This window comes from Stegodyphus dumicola, chromosome 3 (genome assembly GCF_044657685.1).
Source record: "Stegodyphus dumicola isolate Sdum_Otavi_A_Nest chromosome 3, ASM4465768v1".
Lineage (NCBI taxonomy): Eukaryota > Metazoa > Arthropoda > Arachnida > Araneae > Eresidae > Stegodyphus > Stegodyphus dumicola.
Genome location: NC_140770.1, coordinates 247,175,056 through 247,195,157, shown reverse-complemented (window position 1 = coordinate 247,195,157; position 20,102 = coordinate 247,175,056). Strand labels below are relative to the sequence as shown.

At 33.5% G+C, this 20,102-nt stretch overlaps 1 protein-coding gene across 2 annotated transcripts in view; it reads right to left on the bottom strand.

Annotated features, from left to right (window-relative positions):
* The window catches only part of LOC118191150 (uncharacterized), a 119,580-nt gene that overhangs the window by 18,741 nt on the left and 80,737 nt on the right, over positions 1-20,102 (bottom strand). The window contains exons 3-6 of one of the 2 annotated variants that reach the window (XM_035361957.2): positions 8,441-8,574; positions 6,249-6,357; positions 4,001-4,383; positions 1,297-1,435 (exon numbers count right to left, since the gene is read on the bottom strand). In XM_035361957.2, coding sequence (XP_035217848.1) covers positions 1,297-1,435; positions 4,001-4,383; positions 6,249-6,357; positions 8,441-8,574 — 765 coding nt within the window. The remainder of the gene's footprint in view (positions 1-1,296; positions 1,436-4,000; positions 4,384-6,248; positions 6,358-8,440; positions 8,575-20,102) is intronic. The other variant, XM_035361958.2, reaches the window with a different exon arrangement.

The following is a 20,102-nucleotide window of genomic DNA, read 5'->3' as shown; positions in this document are numbered from 1 at the left end:
AAAATATTTCCAACAGATAATCGGTTCCTATTTACTGGTAACTCTAAACGGAGTTTGAAATGTCCCGTTTTGTACAATGACAATAAATATGGCTCAATACCAACCGCAAATTGAACCAAAATGAAAAAGGAATATGACAGTATACTTTTAACCATGGCGAAGATAAAGTTCCAAGAACATCAATGGGTAATTTGTATGGTATAAAAAACGATTAACTTTCTCCTTAGACAACAAAATGGCTGAAAAAAATACATTTGCTTCTTGTGCCTTTAAGATTGCAGAACCAAAAGGACCAATGAGTGAGAAGAGAACAGATGACAGAGAACATGATTTTCGAAAAAGGAATGCATTTCGTAAATCCTTAGTTGGGGGAGACAAAATCGCCTTGCCTCCACTGCATGTAGGCTTGATGAAAAAAATTGTGTGACATAGCTATATCGGTGGAAAAATAGGAGTTACAAACTGCATATCATTTACCATTTGGTCAATTAGCATATCATTTACCATTTGTCTAGTGAAGTTGCGGATTGGGGTAATGGAAGACTGCATTTAACAGAGGCCCGAACAATAAAGTGGTTGAATACGTGTAATTCGACCTGGTTTCGATTCCAGGAGAATAGGTTGGGTGTGTGTGCATTTTCGTGGTTTTCCCCGTTTGTAGCGTGGGTTCTAGCCTGTTTCCCTTGGAAATTTCTCCATGAAGATAGATCTCCCCTTAGGCAGACAGACCTAATGTGCTTTGCCGTAATCAGATAAATAAAATCAAATAATTCAAACAGGCTCTTCCACAGACACCTAGTGCTATTTTCAGAAGAGCAGTGAAGATCGGCAGAATTGTGGGCAAGACAGTAGAGGGTACAATTTGGTTCCAACATAAAGTTCAACGGCAAGCACAAGTACGGCTGTACTCTGACATTCCACAGGCTATGCTGAGATTCGTTATAGAAGCCTTTTCGCATCGCCTCGAATAATGTATCCAAGGAGGAGGAGGAATTTAGAGAACATTATTCTCCAAGTTCGCTGATGTTTCTGCTGTCCATTATGCAGTAGATGTGAGTATATGTATTGTTATTTCACTATCAAAGTTGCTATAAACACACACTGTCTTTCTACCGTTATCTAAATTTCTCAGATACAATATGCATAAGCGTAAATAACAACATACACTAGTGGATTGAGACAGCTTCGTATTTTATTCATGCCGTCATCTCACCAAAAATTCAAATAATAGCATCACAATCAAGTAAAATACAATCACGTAATAACGCAATCAAGCAAAAATTTAGAAAGCATTACCTGCATGTTTTAGAGTCCTGGTATCCCGACATTCGGCTGTCGATGGTGCGAGTCAACGAATCCCTGCACTGCTGAAGACGACTCCTGTCACATCTCTCGTTCCGGCAGCAAGTGATGTCTCCACTGCTTCCTGAATAAGCTAATGTTATCACAAGACAAAATGAGTGTTTACATGCAACTACCGTCACCTTCTCCCACAGGACTAATGCACAGCCTTGCAGTTTGTAAAGAATGCTAACGAGAAAAAAAATGTTAGCAAGGCAAGACCTTTATTATGTCTGTTTGTCTCGATATTCAAGGTCAGTGTTTGTCATGTATTGCAGCTAATTTGGAGAGCTTCACATATGAAAGAAAACTATTGTCATTCATGATTTGATATCCGTAGGAAATTGCTTATATAGAGTTGGTATGGTGTCAAAATGATGTATATCCTTCACTCACAGAGTGGAGAACTTTTCCCTAAATTTAGGTGCATATCTTCAGATATTTTTTTCCATTTCTCCTCAGTTCAGTTCAACTGGATTGAGATCGACGCTTTGTCCAGCCCGTCGAGTGCATTCATTCCCATTTAAGGTTTTCATTTAAGAACAAGTAAATTTAATGTTGATGAATTAAATGTTGTCAATACTACTTTTATAAATGATAATTACTGGAAAAGGCTGGATAGCATAGAATTGTCTATTAATTGCTTCACGGGCTTCCACATTCAGGGTTTGAAACACAAAAAACTGTGGAGCCAAGAAGCACAGGTCGACACCATTCCTTCTTCTAAATTTGTAACGGCACGATCTAAACAAATCCCTCTTTCAAGTAATCACCTTTACACGTCCATCGGAATACCAGGGTTTCTAACACGACTCATCACTCCACACGTTGCACGTTCATTATTCTTAGGTTCATAAGTAACGTGTTTTGCCCCACTGCAACCGACGATGAGCATACATTTTAGTGATCATTGGCTTGTGTTCTACAGCTTACACTAGGAATTCTCTCGATGAATGGTACCACCTCTAGTTGCCAATGGAAAATCTGTACCCGCTCTTTCTAATGAAGCTTTTTGGTTTGATTTTAACACATGTCGAAGGGATCATCGGTTTCTATTTAGCTTTTTTTTGGCTTTTAACATCTCACATTTCTATTTCGCCATTATATCACTCACTGTTGCGCATGATAACTGGAACCTTATGTCCTTATTCGAGTTTTAGCATTCGAAGATTTTTTAAAAATCCTTCCATTTCAGCTTCTCGCTATGGTGCAAGATATGACGAGTTTTTATTTCAGCCATTCCATCCAGGGTCTACAATAAAGCAGAAACGCGATGGGATGTGACTATAACGTCATTATAACGCCATAATAAAGGTCCCCCTTTTACAATTTGTGTTCAAGTATTAATTAAATACAACTTTTATGTTAGTGACGTTGATGGCAGAAAACGTTTTTATGAGATAATAATACAGGGTAATGCATATGTTATATAACTCCATTCAGGCTCTTTCTTTGAACATCTAGTGCCTCTCCCCAAATGTCTTCTCACCAGTTACAATGAAAGGAGAAAAGTAAATGACATGATTTTTTAGGTTTTAATTCCGAACATTCACAGAAAAGCTGAAGTGAAACGGCTTTTGCTGCCACCTCCAAAAAGCCTAAAGGGGGCAAAGGATGATATGGGACATCACAAAAATTTGACGACTAGAATAATCAGATCGGTTATCATCAGCAGTCGAGCAAGCCTCACTCAGGTGTCGTGTGCCAATTTTGATAGCTTTCGATAGTACACATTTCTACCGAACGCTCATTATTTTATAAATTTCATGTATATTTTATGTATCAGTGATTTTGCTTTCCGGTGAGGGAGAGCTCCTCCATTAATGGCTGTACAGTACAGGTACTTTTTCAGATCTTTCATAAAAAGGGAAGTGGCATAAAGCGAACTTTGTGCAACAGGAATGTGCGTTGAAATTAATAAGAGTTAAGTTAATCCTATCAATTTTAGCTTTTTGTAGCAATATTCTGAATGAAAATAATAATTTTTTGTTGGATAATTTTTCAGTTACCTTGTATATTCCAAAGTAAAATATACGAAAAATCAATTGTATCTTTGGCGAAGTTCGAACCATGGACCTTAAACTTGATATAATAATTCTTTACAAACCTATCTCTTTTAATATAGCTTCTCGTAGTGCAATAATAGCTATAAAACATGGTTTCTTGGATAATTTTGTGTACAATAATTTTTTAATTCAAACATTTGTATAGTTATTATTTACTTTTATTGTCATTCATTTCAACTGAGAGACTGTGCATATTTTCTTCAACTGTTAGTAACTGAAAATTATTTTGAGGAAGAAGGCGTAGGAATTTACAGAAGATAATTCTACACTAAATTTAAGATCAAGTGAATGTTAGTAATAGTTCTGAAATATGTTAGTAATACATTTCTGCAATTTTACGATACTAAATACATCTATTTATAGGTATGAATTATTAGCAGGGATGCTACATTCGAAATCTCAAGTTTTGGTGCTTTTTTCATCATTCAAACTTTTTAAATTCTAATCTAAAAAATCATTATATATTTTATTACAAATTCAAGTTTCCGAATCTCAAAAAATTTTAATCGTTTTTGTGATTCGAACATCTCATCCCTGATATCGCATACATTTTTTTTTTCTTCTTCTAGAGATAACATGAAAATATAACACACCATTTCCTCCATATCCACCGCTTCCGCCTGGATAGTAACGGTCTGAATATCTATCATTGTCCCTGTTTCCACCTCTTTCCACATTCCCGTAGTTGCTTCTCCAAGAATCTTGGGTTCTGTCCCTGTCTCTGTCTCTGTAGCGGTCATCTCGCCTATCGTTATACCGATCATTATAGCGATCATCATAACGATCGCGATCGTCTCGAGTTCGATCCCTATCGTAACGTGTGCGATCCGCGTCAGAAGTTGAGGTGGATTCTCCGCAATTCCAGGCCAGATCGTGTCCGTTGTCCACAAGGTATTGTCCCAATAGACGGTCGTCATCGGGACGGCAACGGTTACGCACGACGTCCATCACACAGTCTTGGAAAAGGTTGAATTTTCTGAAAATAAGTAAATAATTAAAATGATTGAAAATAGTAGAAGTGGAAGGAATCGTAATTTTTTTTCGAATCCGATTCCTAAAGATACTCAAATTTTTTGTCTTTCTTTAATATATATAAAATTTATTAAGAAGAAGTAATTAAAATAGGAACAAACATGAAAAAAATACAAAATTAAGCATCTATTTTCTAAATACAATTTGATAAAATATGTTTCAACAGTAGTTCAAAATAATGAAAAAAAAGTTCCAGAATATTTTTAAATCAAAGGAAATGCGGTCGAGGAGGGTATTATTTCAAGTAAAACCAATCCTAACGAATGTTTCCAACTATAAGAATAAATAAGATTTACAATGAGAGTTCTAGGACTTTTGAATCACACTCTGTTAAAGTGAATCAACGATGCCATGAAGCTAGTACGATTGATCTTCTGTACGGTAGCAAGTCCTTAGCTGTACTTCGAAAACAGACCAGAATGAAACTTGTATATATTTCAAGATAGTGTGTAGAATAAATGATACTACACATGGAACGCTAAATTCTCTTCAGAAAAATAACATTGCTAGACTCGGGGTCGCTCCAGGGTAATACAGGTGACCGCGGTCCACTGAAAGAGCAGTATCGCATTCCTTTTAATGAATGTTTTTATGACTCTTCTAAAAGTAATCTTTAATTAAAAGAGTTTAACGGTTTCTCAAGTTAATATTCGAAAGTTTCGAATGAAGGGAAAAGAGTAAAGATTCAAGTTTTTGATTATCAAACGTTTTTAAGGTACTTGGGCCTCAAGGAGAAATGTTACAATGCTTCGATGTATGCCGTGTAATAAAAAGAGCATAAATTGAACATTATAAAGTTGCGACTTTGATTTTAAAGATTTTTGCTTCATTTCATGCAATACTCAATTTCTTATCTGCAGTACTTATCGCATAATCTTCGTTGAAATAAACTAGTATTAACAGGAAAACGAGTTTCCCTCACTAATGTCATACGAAATAGGTATATGAACTACCAAGGAAGGACAGCCAACTCAATTTTCTGGATTTTTCGAATATCTGAATGCGTCGCAATTCCACCTAATCTAGTAGAAAACTGATTAAAGCAGGTTATTTGGTTAGTAACTCATTAAAGCATGAGGTGGCTATCTGCCCGAATGAAAGCATTTATGCAGTACATTATACAGAAACTTGGCTTGCATTTATGTTACAAATGATGAAAATCACAAAAATCATCGCGTAGACAGGGAAATGTTGAATGGGACCAACAGCTTTTTTGTCAAGACGAAGTTGGCATGAGAGATAATTAAACAATAATAATTTAAGCAAATTCCTTCGCTTTTGATGATTTTTTCTCTTTCATTATCAAAGGGTTCTGTTGTAAATTATAAAACAGGTCACGGGTGCACTAATATCTAGAGCAGGGGTTCCCAACCCTATGCCCACCGATTGTTTAACGTGTGCGCGCCGCTGTGCGGTCGAAAAAAAAAAGTTTTAGTTTTCAATAGAATTCTATGTGAAAGTTTTCTCATTTTTAATGAAATAGAAACTGCGTCCAGCACAGATATCAGCACAAAGCGAAGTGCGACCGATCTCTTTTTTTTTTTATTTGCATGTATTAGTAACTCTATCCAACCATAAATTCACCTTGAAAACATAAATGGTGCCCGCCGTCCAACAGATATTCTAGAATGTGCTCCTAGGGACAAAAAGGTCGGGGACCCCTGATCTGGAGTACGCCTCGGTATCGCAGTCAAGGCTTCCCTAACCACTATACAGTCTGGGCGGCACCGCCAGATACTTGGAGCTCTGAAATTCAGACCGAGTATATCCCAGAAACATATCGGTAAAAAGGCAACATATACTACTCACCTACATGTTTCAGGATTGTAAGATGTAAACTGTATGCCTCCGAGTGGGTACGAGCTTTCGCAGGTTTTCATGCCTTCTCCGACGAAACAGCTACTGTCTCTCCATGTGTCTGGAATCCAAGGAAAAAGATGGAAAATAAATTAATAACAAAATTTTGAAATCTAAAGGTTTCAAATAATAGCCTAAAACTGCAAAAAGAATTTATCATTAAAAATTTCAAATCAAAATTAAAGATATCATTAAAAGATAAATTAAAGATCTAATGCTTTGTTAAATGGGAATAAATACTCTAAGAATCGGTCATGTAAGAGGATGCACAGGAGATAAATATTAAAACGAAATAAAAAAAAAGGTTAAGTATTAAATATCCTGCTTTCAGTATATTTTTTCTGCGATTCATAACTTCAAGATAGCACAAAATTTCTAAAACTGAAAACATAATAAATACATTGAGAAACAAGAGCCCTTGAATCTTGACCAATGTTATTTAAATTTTAAATAACTGGAAAGAATGTCCTTCGATAAAAGTAGAAGGCGTGACCAAGACATCACCGAATGGCAGCTGGAATTACAATAACAGGATCTTTCAGGTTTCCTAACAAGATTTAAGGTAGGTAGTTTCATGAAAATTTTATGGTGGTCATTAAAGGAGAGGACGCCTTCAAAATTTTCACGAACCCTATCCTCTCAAATCTTTTATAAAATTATAATAATAATAAACCTTAATTTATTATTAAAAACTTAAGATCTTGAAAACTTTTGAATTTTCTGAGTGGTAGACGAGCAACGTCTTGATTTTACAATCTTCACTTGCGATGGTGCAAAAAAAGAGGGTAAGCCTACCTTTCGTTGGCTTGTGGCCAGGCAAATATTTCTCCTCTTGCGTGATGTAGGCCCACTTAGGCATTTTCTTCCCAAAAAGACCTGTTTCATCACAATTAAACATTTGCTGGTAAAGAACCCCCTACTAATAATAAATTGTAGGATCCCTGGCCGAAATTTATTAGCAGCAGCTGTATCAGAGCTCATAGCCTCCCCATGTCGCACAACACAGTGAACATCGGTTCTCTTTTTAAAATTTTCGAACCATCCACGGCTTGCTTTAAATGTCTTCAGTCGACGTACCTGGTGTTTTTCGGAGAAGGTCCAAGTACAGATTTTTAGCCTTAGCGCAAATGATAGCTTCCGACACCGAATCGACTTTTAACTGCTCCTTGTTAATCCACAACAACAACAGCTTCTCAACATCTTCTAGAAGTTTGCACGGCACATGGAAATAATAACAGTAACGCCTTTGGTCACATAAAGTTTCTTAATTTCTTCCTTCTTCTTCAGAATAGTGCCAATCGTCTATGTCGAACGACTGTAAGTCTCCGCTAATTCAATTACTCTTACACTAGGCTCATGTTTATCTATAATTTCTTTCTTAATTTCAACGGCCATGGCTTCCATCTTTTCCTTTGCAGCACTATGCAAGGCAACAATCTTCTTGGGAGGCATCGTGAAATAATTATTTTCACGTTAAATGTAAAAAACAATTAACTCACAAGCGCGCAAACACGTAGATCAAAGAACACTGAGTGATCTGACGAAGTGGTTCCCCGAGTCGAGCCGAATCGGGAAACTCGTCAGTCTGGCTCTCAGCCTGGCTCGTTGCTCGTTACTCGAGTCAATGCTCGTATTTAGAAACGAATGTTTCGCTCATACTTTCCTCGTATCTCGAATTTCTCGTATATAGATGTGCTCATCTCGAGGTTCCAATATATTCTGAACACATAAACTTTTCAATTTTTTTATGTTCATATAATGTTCATAAAACTAACAAATGAAAACCAGCCAAACTGGTAATTTTCTAACTAAATTTAAATTTATATAAAAGTTACATGTGGAAATTACAGTACAAAGTTGCTTTCATCAACATTATTTTTCGCATAATTTTCATAAAAAATACGTGGAAAAAATACACTTATTTACCGAAAATTAAGCGTAGATCTTTTTGAAAGTATGCTGTCTGGTGTATCGATCTACATTTAGAAACAGCAAGTTGTTTTGACATATCCAACATAAAGGAACTAAACACCATCTTTTAAAAAGAAAGAAAGGAAAACAAATTTATGACGTAAAGGGGACACTCTTGGATAGGGACTAGAATTTAAATCACCTTTGTAGAATGTTATTGTTGAATAACTTACTTCCTGGAGTATCACATCCGTCTCTAATGTACTTGAGAGCATTCCTTAAAGCGTCTCCATTGCTGTTTCTCTCTAAATCTGTTGTCAAGCATTTCGTCTCTTGCAACAGGCAGTTGAAATCGTCCCTGACATTCCTGTTTAATGAAAGAAATCAATTAATCGGCTTTCAGTTTATTTCAAAAACAAACAGAATGAACATTTTATTTATATACGAAATTTCTGTCTTGAAATCGAAGGAAATCTCATAACCTTTTGCTTCTGTGTTCATATACAGATTCAGACTTCAATTACGAGAGATTAAATGTCTGAAAACACGAATGCCTAATTTTAAATAAGCCAAAATCCAAACGTAAATCGCCGTTAATTTTATGTTTAACTATAAGAACTCAATGTAATTGATTATTGTTAATTTTACATTAAGTTTAATGTAGAGATTGGACTAATTCTATATTTTTTTTGCATAGAATTCCGAATTTTGAAAGATTCTTGGTCGTCATACCTTCCTCCCAGACGTTTTCGCCCTCCTAAAGAAAAGGAACTGTGTTAGATATCCATAGAAATCGAAAGAGTTTTATTTAAAATCTATTGCAATACAAGGTTGCTGATCTGCCAAATTTTAAGTACAATTGAAGCTTAGTAAATAAAATATATAATTGTAACACTTTTGAAACTTCAGGCTCTTTTTATGAATAAAATTTCACATACACACACACACACACACAAAGATATTTCTCTAATAGGTAAGTATTTTTACATTTTCTCAGTATCTTTTTAAATCAAAGCAAATCTACAGGGTGAGGATTGTTTCAAAATACAATATGGTAAATCTTTAGACATGCATTGTTAAATTCTCTCTAGAAAATGAAATGTTGATTTTCAGGGCAGCGAAAAATATGGAAGATTGAAGTTTTCGAATCTCGAATCATTTTCATTATCCGTGGGATCTGAAGATTCGAATGTCCCATCCTTAGATCTATGCATTTCCACCGAAATCTCTCTTCTTCAGGGAACAAAATAGAACCATTCTGGATACATGTATCACAAAACTCATAAAGAATGATCACATAGGATGTTCGTAGAGGATGATTTCATAGAGGACGTCCCATCAAGACAGTTGCATAAAATTTGAAAAAATAGATTATCTGTCTGAAGAGGATATCCGTGATAATGATTAATCATCCTTCTTTCAGCAGTTTAACCAGCTCTATGAGTATTTATTTACTATCAGTTTCGTAGCTATTTATTTACTTTTACAATAAATATTTACTAAAGGTAATACAGGTACATCAGTGGCGGCGTTCGTTAAACAGCTGAACTGCTAAAAACTTATATGGCTTCTACTTGGATTAAAATCTAGGGGTATAAGCTTTAGCTACACGGATGTTTTCGTAATTTCGTAATTTTCCCAGTGTGCGACACGAATATGAGCCAGTTTCCTTTTAAAATTCCTTCACGAAGTGATCCCTTCCCTTAGGCATAGAGTATCCTTGTGGGTTTTGCCATAATTAGGATAATAAGTTTATTCCAGTACACATTTTCATGACGAGTTTCGCGATTTTTAAAGGATTCTCGAGTTTTAAAGAAATATTAAACGATCATTTCGCGGATTTTAAAAAATCTGAGAATTCGTGAATTTCAAATTTTATGTAAATGTCTAACAAATCCTCGAATTCCAAATTTTTCTGATTTCTGGTAAAATTATCGGATCATTTTTCATATTTAATTACCTTCAATAGTAGTTTTCATTAGAATGCATATAAAAATGTACCGCGAAGTCATTTGCATCTAAATCAGAAATCTGAATTTTCCCCAAACGATATTAAATCGCTCTGCATTATCTGCGAGCACCGATAAACAAAAGGCCATACAGTGCATCAAAATGACATTCTTTTAATTCAAATCTTGATCTCATATAATGGCACTGAATTTATAATTAACTGATATGTCGTTGACACTGTATCAAGATTACGAATTTACATCTTTTTTGTTGTTTACATGAGCATCCATTTTTTATCCTATTTTTTGATATTTTACATTTTGGTAAAGGAAAAAAGTATTTTTTATATACACTTCAAATTTTTTAATGCATAATAAAATTCTTAATTAAGAGCAGGACGTTTGTTTTACTTTTCCCTACCTAGTAAAAGTATTTCCCATTTAAATATTTGGATTAATTCTAGGCAGTAAAGTTTTAGTGAAACTTTTCGTGAAAACCCATCATGTGACATTTCATAATTTCACCTATGATCGCACAGTGAATTGTCCGTTTTCTCTTTCAATAAAATTACTTCATTAGCCGTAACCAATCAACCAATCACGGTGACACAAGAAAGGGAAATTTAGATTTTTGATTACAGTATTTTGTAGTATTGATTAATATTATGCAACTAGCAAAATCCCAGCATTGACTGAATAGATAAGATTGTTGAATACTGATAATTAAACCTAGCTCGGATCTCGGCGAAGAGACTAGTTGTATGGCCCTGATATTCCATATGATGTAAATATGCGTGTATTACTTTGGAAAATGCTCCAAGAAGGCATACCCACTTTAAAGAAATAGCTTTAGAGTGCTTTACTATGTTCAGTTAAAACTTAAAATGAGAAATCTTCGCACAATATTTGTCATTTCAGTCTCGAACTAAGAAATTCAGAACTAAGGTTATTTGAATATGGCAAAAGAACTAGCATTCTAAGAAAAGGGATGCCTTCGTGAATGTCTTTCTAAAGGAAACTCTCTCGAATGCACGTTATACATGGGGAAAACTACGAAAAACCGTGCAACCAACCGTCCCCCCCCCGGGTTCGAACTCGGGTCGAAGCCTACCTGGGGTGGATCTAAAGTTGGATTTATCAAGACCAATAAAAACGTTTATTAAAAAAGCGGAATATAAATCCCTCAATTTTAGTACACTTCATGGCGGCTTAAAAAACATTCCGCTCTTCTTGCTATATTATTTTTATGTGAAGGAAAACTTTTAGGATTCAAAATCAAATTCGAAAAAACAAAATCGGATTCCCCCCCCCCATCTTGGTTTATCATTCCAAAAAAAAAAAAAAAAAAAAAAAAAAAAAAAAAAAAAAAAAAAAAAAAAACAGAGGTGCGAAGATTTGAGATGAATCTTGGAAAAAATTCATGCCTTTCGAGGATTCGAAAGTCCCATCCTATAAAAGACAAAGTGAGCTTTTAAACTGACAGGCCTTTCTTCGCGAGACTCATCAAACAATGAGCTGTCCTTCGGCTCACTTTCGATCCGTGTCAAACGCTCTCCATACACCAAAGCTGGCAACGATCAATCCATTTCGAAAGATATTCCCACAAAAGAGTCGATTTTGGGAATAGCCGACCAAAAAGAACCCACCATAAATAAACAAAGGAGGCGAGTGGGTCCTTAATGTCTGTTTGTCCTTGTGCCAAGCGAAGCATGAAGGCCCACCGTGGCCTCATTTTCTACCTGGCGTTTCAGACAATGGCCGCATGAGGCGCTACTGTGTCAAGTTGCCGGAAGGATGTTAAGCGCGTGCATCAACATCGGCTTTTTTAAAATCTGTCGCATTATCCTTAAGTAGAATAGTAATTTTACCTCGGAAAAAAATGACAAAATTTGCTGAGCCGTCACCATATAAATCATGAAATTCGCTGCCGCCAAGAATTCGCATTAGCATTTTCTGGAAAGAAAAATTCCTGTTGCTACGCAGTATTAACTGAAATAACTAGTATGTAACTAAATAACTATTAATATGAATGATAATTATTAATACATTACTAAATAACTATTACTGTACATAGCAATTACTAATATGTAACTGAAAACTTATTATTGTACATTATAGGTAATACAGTAAATATTTCTAATTATTAAAAAAATCATTTTATCTTCAGTTCTCATATGCACGTATAAGTATACAGTATTTAAAATGCCATTTTTAGCCCAAACGGGCAGTTTGCCCTGAAGGACTATAAATTTCGCTTTGGCATTTTGCGTTGAAAACCACAAACGGCGAATCACTTTTCAAATTTTTGCCACCAAATATTATCGCCCTGTGTTATATTCAAAGAAATTAAATAATGAAAGACCTGCATGAATGTATGCAAGTTTCTCGCATTGTGATAAAACAAAGGTATCTAGAGCCATCAAAATTTGAATAACGTAATTTTCCATAGAATATGGGCATGTGGAAGCCCTAATTTGAATTTGAAATTTGTTTTATTATCGATTTCACATTTTGTAACACTTGAATGAATTTTTGATTAAAACAACTAAACGATTTCAAAGCGAGCAATGGCACCACTGTACGAAAAAAAAAAAAAAAAAAAAATCTCCAGCGCGCAGAATTGTGTATCGGAAATTCTAAAGATATGTTCATTTTAAAATTATTTTGCGATATCGCAGTTCAGCTGAATTTTATGGTTTGAGCACGTAGAACATGATACTTAATAAATAAAGGTAACACGCAAAACGTTAAAAAAACGCCTCTTTGGACTTAATTTAAAACCTGATTCAATTTTTTTTTAATATACTCTTGTTTTGCTCTCTGCAAAAATAAAAGCTAGCTTCAGTTTTTAGGTGTTAAGCTGTCCCATAATTGTAAATCAATTTCTAAAAGTTTATTATTATTTACTAGAAATAGTAGAAGTAGTATTTTTAAGTAGTTAATTTGTGGCAATCAGAGCCGTTATTTCAGATCCAGACAAGTATTAAACTGGTTGGAGATATAATACCTGTATGTGCTTAGTGTCTAATAATTTAAATTAAATCTGCGTATAATAAAAATACATAGATTTTACGCCATGAAAAGGCACCATTTAAAGCTTTAAATAAAAATAAATAAAAGAAGTATTCTTTCATCGAAACTGTTTACGTAACTCCGGAAAGAAATCTACAAAGCTGGGAAAAGGCCAGCAATAATTTAAATTTCAATTCTGGAAGCAGCATAATTTCACAGCAATTCTTGGAGCACAGCAATTACTGCATGTGGATCGTAGAATCAAATAACAAAGTAATTTAGCATTTCAAAAAGATATTATTAAATATCTATCCGGGGATTTACACTATCACATTACACATTTGTTTATAAAAGTTTTATAGACAGGAACCATAACATTATTACAAGAATGTGAAAACGGAGTAACTTTTCCACAATTTTATGACTAATATCACATCCGCGAATTTCCATTCTCCCCATCCCAAGCTATTTTTGCGAAATTATTTTTCATATTTGCGTTACTTTAATTCATTGGAATTTTTCCAAACTGTAAAGTGATACCATCAAAATTAAAAATCTAATTAAAAACACTAAATCCTTAAATTAATTCTAACTTTTTTGTAAGCCTTCTGGATCACGAGAAAATACCTTTTCCAAAGTAATTTTAAATTCGTTTTCTTTGAGTATCAATAAACTTTGACGCGCAATGAATTTTTTTTAAAGAAAAATATTTTATAATTTATATTTATTAAAATAATAATAAATAAGATTATTTAAAAAAGTATGCTTTACAATGGAATACTTGTATATCAAAACGACAGTCTTTTAGTTTTAATTAAAAGTGGTAAATAGACCTTTATCACCGTCCGGATTTGAATATCATAACATAAAGGCTCCTAAAAAATGACCTTTTCCTTAAATATAAGTAATCTTAAATTATTTAGCGATAAATTTTAATATTTTTTTAATCAATGGTACATTTGATTCTCAATTTCAAAAACTCGTGGATACCAGTTGTTGTTGTCTTGTCTATGACTTTCATGGAAGAATTGTTGCCAGACCCTCAAAGAGGTTGGAATTCGATTTCCACCCCAATTTTGAAGAAGTGCACCCTGGAGGGGTGCGGTCCGAGGGTGTCCCACCCCTCTTCCCTACCAACCATCCACACGAGAGGACTTTCGACTGCCCCCTGCCGCAAAGACACTATACATTTACAAACATCCATGCCTTCTCCGAAATTCCAACTCGGGCCCATCGGTACTGCAGTAGGCTTCCCTAACCATTATACCGTTTGGGTAGCGTAGATACTGCTAAAAATTATTTAACAGGAAAGCAATTAAAAATGCAGTTTGCACTTTTATTTGTTAGAAATTCCAAAATTCCTAAATTTAACTTAGTTTATAAGATATTTTTGCCTTCCTTGCTTCCAGCATGCTTTCGTGGTATAATGGTAACACACTCGGCGCGTATTCGAGAAGTCCAAGTTCGAGTCCCGGCGAGGGCATTGCACATTTGTCATGTCTACTTCAAAATAACCTTTTGACTCTAAAGTTTTATATATTAATTAGCTTTAAATTTATTCCAAAATTTTCGTTTACTTCATAACTAGGGTTCAATAAATTTCCACAGAGGTCAAAAAAACTAATTCCATAATTTTTGGCAACTTATTCTTAGTCAAGACACGAACGCCCACTTGGCTTTAAGCATTTTATTACTGTTGTTTTTATTCACTGATTAACACATCCTCTTATTTTTATCTGGCACTGCCCAACCGGCAAGTGAGTATAAGTAACAACACAACAATATTTTTATCTGGCATAATTAGTAAATCAAAACTACAACCGAATTGACTAAAACAACATATTTTAGAAATTTTTCCACAAATCGCACAAATCTTCCTAAAGTTTTCCCCTAAGGGGCAAGCCTTAGGAAGACCTTAGATAAACCGCGAAGCTAAATGGTGAACTCAAATTCACAAGAAAAGGCATGCTATAAAATTTTAATTCATACATCGGAATGGAAATTAGTTTCAGTTCTGTGCGAATCTATTCCAGAGTAATGCAACAGCTCTTAAAAAGGAAAAATTCGCAAGTTAGAGAAATTTATGAAAATTATACTGATCCTTGTTGCTTTAATATATCCAACAGTAATTCCAAACTCCTCAGTTTTACTTTAAGATAGTAATATAAATTCCTTTTATAAAAGAAAGTTTCAACCGCAGTTTGGAATTATTATTAGTAGCCCAAATGGGTGTTAGCCCAGAAGGGCTATTAGCCTCGAAATGGCATTTTGCGTTGAATCACTTTAAATGTCCAAATCCCTTTTCAAATTGTTGCCAGTAAATATTATTACCCTGTACTACATTTAAAGAAACTAAATGATGAAAAATCTACATGATTGTGTGTACGTTTCTCGCATTGTGAAAAAACAACGGTACTAGAGCCATATGGATTTTTTTTATGGTCTATTTCACATTTTGTAAGGCTTTAATAAATTTTTGATTTAACTCAACAATTTCAAAGCAAGCAGTGGCAACAGTGTAAGAAATAAAATATTTTTATCTCCACCGCGAGAGACTGTCCATCGGAAATTCTAAAAATACGCTGTTTTTAAATATTAGCCCAATGTGACGTTAACCTAAATCTTGAAACTCTTGAAACGTGTATGTGTCTGTAAATGAAAAAAATGTCCGTTTGCGCATAGTATAAAAACTGAAAGCTTTCAGATTTTTTTTACTCTTTTCATTATTATTAACAATGGTTTAGATGCCCATTTTTCTATAATCTCTTATTTCGTTTAAGTAAAATAAATTTAATTTTTGTATTTTCTTTATTTATTTCATTTTATTTTGTAGTAAACATATGCAACTGTACATTTACTCAGTTTGATAACTAACTCGTCATATTTTGTTATGATACTGTTTCACATATGGTCAGGGAAAATCGGAGAGAGTATAAACTGAATTTCACAGGAAACTTTGAAATTACATACGAAGGGAAAATAATGTCAAACACACCTGTAACAAATAATGGACATACTGAAAAAAAGTTAAAAAGCAGAAAATGAAAAATCAGTATTTCGCACGCACAAAATGCTTTCATTACGGTTTTTACATCCAACACACGCATTAAAAACAGTCGTGCCGGTATATGTAGTCTCCGGTGACAATCATCTAGTATTTTACAACGGAATAATTTTAATGCTCAAATTCCCGCTTATTCTATCTTTGAAAAATTCTCTTTGGAATGGATTCTAAAATAATTTTTATCCTCTGCCGTAAATTTTCAATATACCGACAACAGAGGAAATTGGGAAACAATGGAATGTCAGCACGTGTCTAAAATTGCATAGACATAAAGATACGTCTCGTATTTCTTTCGACATTCCATTGTGAATTCTTTTTTGCAATCTAAGGAAATTCATGTGCGTAAGATGAAGATATTTTTGCCACTTTTCAGAACAGAAATGAACTACGGTATAGGCAGATGGAGGAGATAAATAGTGTACTTTTTAATTCTCCCGGAATTGAATAAAAATTGTTCTTTTGTACTCATGCATGTAAAAGCAAAAGACTTACAGTATATGTGCTTTTGGTATTGATGCAATATTGTATTCTATAATGCACGTGTGACCTTTAAAGTTAATAATAGTAAAAAACATACTAATGTAGTTATTATTCATTGAACTTTGCCCCCCCCTCCGGTCTATGGTAAATTTTCTTCGAATACCCAAAGTAGTATAGAAATCAGTGTATATTTGGGAAGACGTTTTTTCTTTTTACAGTATATTAAGTATACATGGCAATGCATTGAGTAAAGAAATGCATTAAATTACTAGTTTAAACATTAAAAACATTTTTCCACAATTTTTTAAATGTTCCATTGCGTACTTTTCCTGCATATATCATTCGCGAGCTTTGGAGTTTAGTTTCAGTGCGCGAAAAATATAGGACCCATCATTTATCTTCCATGTTGCCTCGCGCGCAACCGATATTCAAAATATTGCCATTAAGCAAAGCATAATATCTTTGATTTATTAGTCCAAAGGGGCTTTCTCCGTGAAGGACTTGTTTCCGCCTTGCGATTTTGCGTTGAATCACTATAAATGGCGAATCACTTTTCAAACTGTTACCACCCAATGTTAGAGTCCTGTATTATATTTTAAGAAATTAAAAAATGAAAAATCTGCATAAATGTATGTATATTTCTCGCATTGTGATAAAACAACGGTACATAGAGCCATCGAATTTTGAATGACGTAGTTCTCCTACGAATATGGGCATGTGGAAGACCAAATTTGATATTTGGAATTTGTTTTATAATCGATTTCATATTTTTTAAAACTTTAACGAAATTTTGATTAACAAATTCAGGGATTTCAAAGCGAGCAACAGGAACGTTGTACAAAAGAAACATTATTTCCAACGCGCGAGTCTCTGTATCGGAAATTCTAAATATATGCTCATTTTAAAACTATTTTTCAATATTGCTGTTGAATTAAATTTTATGGTTGAAGTGCGAAAAACGTGATATTTAATAAATAAATGTAACACATAAAATGTTAGAAAAACGCCCCTTTGGACGTAATTTAAAATCTGAAACTTTCAGATTTTTTTAAAATTTAATCAGTCAGTTATTAATTAACAAACTAGCAGATTTAAACGCAATAAACGCCTTTCTCAAGAATTTAAATCTTTATTTCCTTTTTAATGATATATGTAACTCACATAAATCAGAGTTAATTTTTATAATAATTTATATAAAGATTTAAAGCATTGCTTATTGTAATAAATAAAGAAGACTGTATAACGCCGAATAAATACAGAACCGTACAGAATCATTTGATTTGCTTTGATCAACGGTGTTCCTTCAGCGATGAAACGCTATCTGGAGAACATAGCAATAATTAAAAATATATGTATAAAAATCATATAAAAAACGACTATTTTATGTATTTCTAACAGTTTTTTTTTTTTTTTTTTTTTTTTTTTTTTTAATTTACGAAGTTTTCAATCATCCTCTATACTGTAAATGTTAAAAAATAAAAAGAAAAGGAAACTTTTATCTTTGAACACAACTTTATAAACGTTCAGATACGTCATGGTGTAAAAATAGAAAAACCAGTGAGAAGTTTTGTTGAGGAGAATAAACCGACATGATGAGTTAACGGCCTTGGCATACCTGCGCCATAAAGCGCCGATGGTGGTTTAAGAGTTATGTGCATCTTTGTGATTCAGTGATCATACGAGTTCCAAATTTATTTCGTTGAAAATCGCGATACGTTTTATAGATTAATGTACAGAAAATCATACTGAAACTTCTTATCACAATGAAAACAAATAATGATGGCAAAACCCGAGCAAATTTTCAAGCATTTTAGTAGCGAGCATTTTCAAGCATTTTAATATAATGAAGCTATATTTGCATAACTGAACTTCTTAATTTGATGATTCAGTTCAAACTGAGCCTGAGCGCCATAATTTAATTATATTTAGTGCCTAGTGCCCTTTTAATTTTCTGGAGAGAATTAAGCATTGTTTTTCCCATACTCTGATATGCTAATTCTTTAAATAATCCTCCCCATGTCTACTTTGATTTTTAACAAGTATTTAAAATTTAAAATATTTCAGCTGTTATATATAAGAACTTTTGATCATAACTGATGAATATTCGTTTGAACAGCTTTTGATCATAGCTTCTAAATATTCGTTCTAATTAGGACTGGAACTCATCGGGATATACAAAAATTTTGAATAATTAGCTTATTATATTATCTTTTACCGTTAAAAAACGTCTTTAATGGACTCTGCTCCGTACGTTATTTTGCTCGCATTTGTAATCCAACAGATTAAACAATTATTGCCGTTGAAAGAAATGTGAAATACTTAAATCATCTTCACACAATCTGCAAATAACAAATTTTCGGAAGGCTGCCATTCTCAGTTAACTTACGATCTGTAATTTACCTTTCAAATTATAACTTTTAAGCAAACTGAAAGATTTGACAGTCGCATTTCAGAGTATGTCTTTCTGTTTTAAATAGTATATGTAACAGACACCATAGAATCATCAGGCTTATCCTGAGAAGGAAACATAAAAAATCAACAATTTAACGATATCCTTTCCGGATTTTAACTCCAAACTTTCTGGCTGCTTGCCTGGCGAGTGCTTTCCAGTTATACCAGGAAGACATGCATAAGAAAGGAAAGAAATTCTTCGCAAGACAAATTTAAAACCTATTAACAATACATAAAACAGATAATTTTTTTAAAAAAGGAACCGTTATTGGAATTAACAAAAAATCTTTTTAACATACATGTTAAGTGGCTCCACATTCTTTTTCTATATAAAATTTACATCCACAAAGACTGATTTCTGAGATTTAATTTAAAGATTAATTCTCATAATTCTTCACGTTTTGGTATAGTTTTTCTTTTTCATAAATGCCATTTTTCAAGGTTTAAAATAAAATAATAAATAATAAAAAAAGAACCTGCAAAAAAAGCAAATACAGTTTGCAAAACAATAAAAAAATTTTTTACTTATTAAAATCTAGAGACAAAAGAAATCCTGAATGTTTCCGAATTTTGTGATCGAGGTTTATTAAGATCAAGGATACTGATTATCAAAAGCTATTAAAACAACTGAAATTTTTCAGATTTTCTAATTTTTTTTAAATCAAAGCAGAAATGGGAAGGATAGTTTAAGTGTTATTTTTAATAAAAAATAAATAAAGATTAGCTAAACTCTGTCCTGAAAATTAAAAGAGAAGCGCTCAGGGCAAACGTAAGTTAATACTGGTGTTCAAGATTTTTCAGGATAAAAGACAAACAACATTGGAGATCAAAAGCTGTTAAAATAGCTCAAATATTTTACATTTTAAAGGATCTTTTAAAATTAAAGTAGACATGAGGATGATTAATTATTAGCGCATCAAAGAGTCGTAAAAACAATAC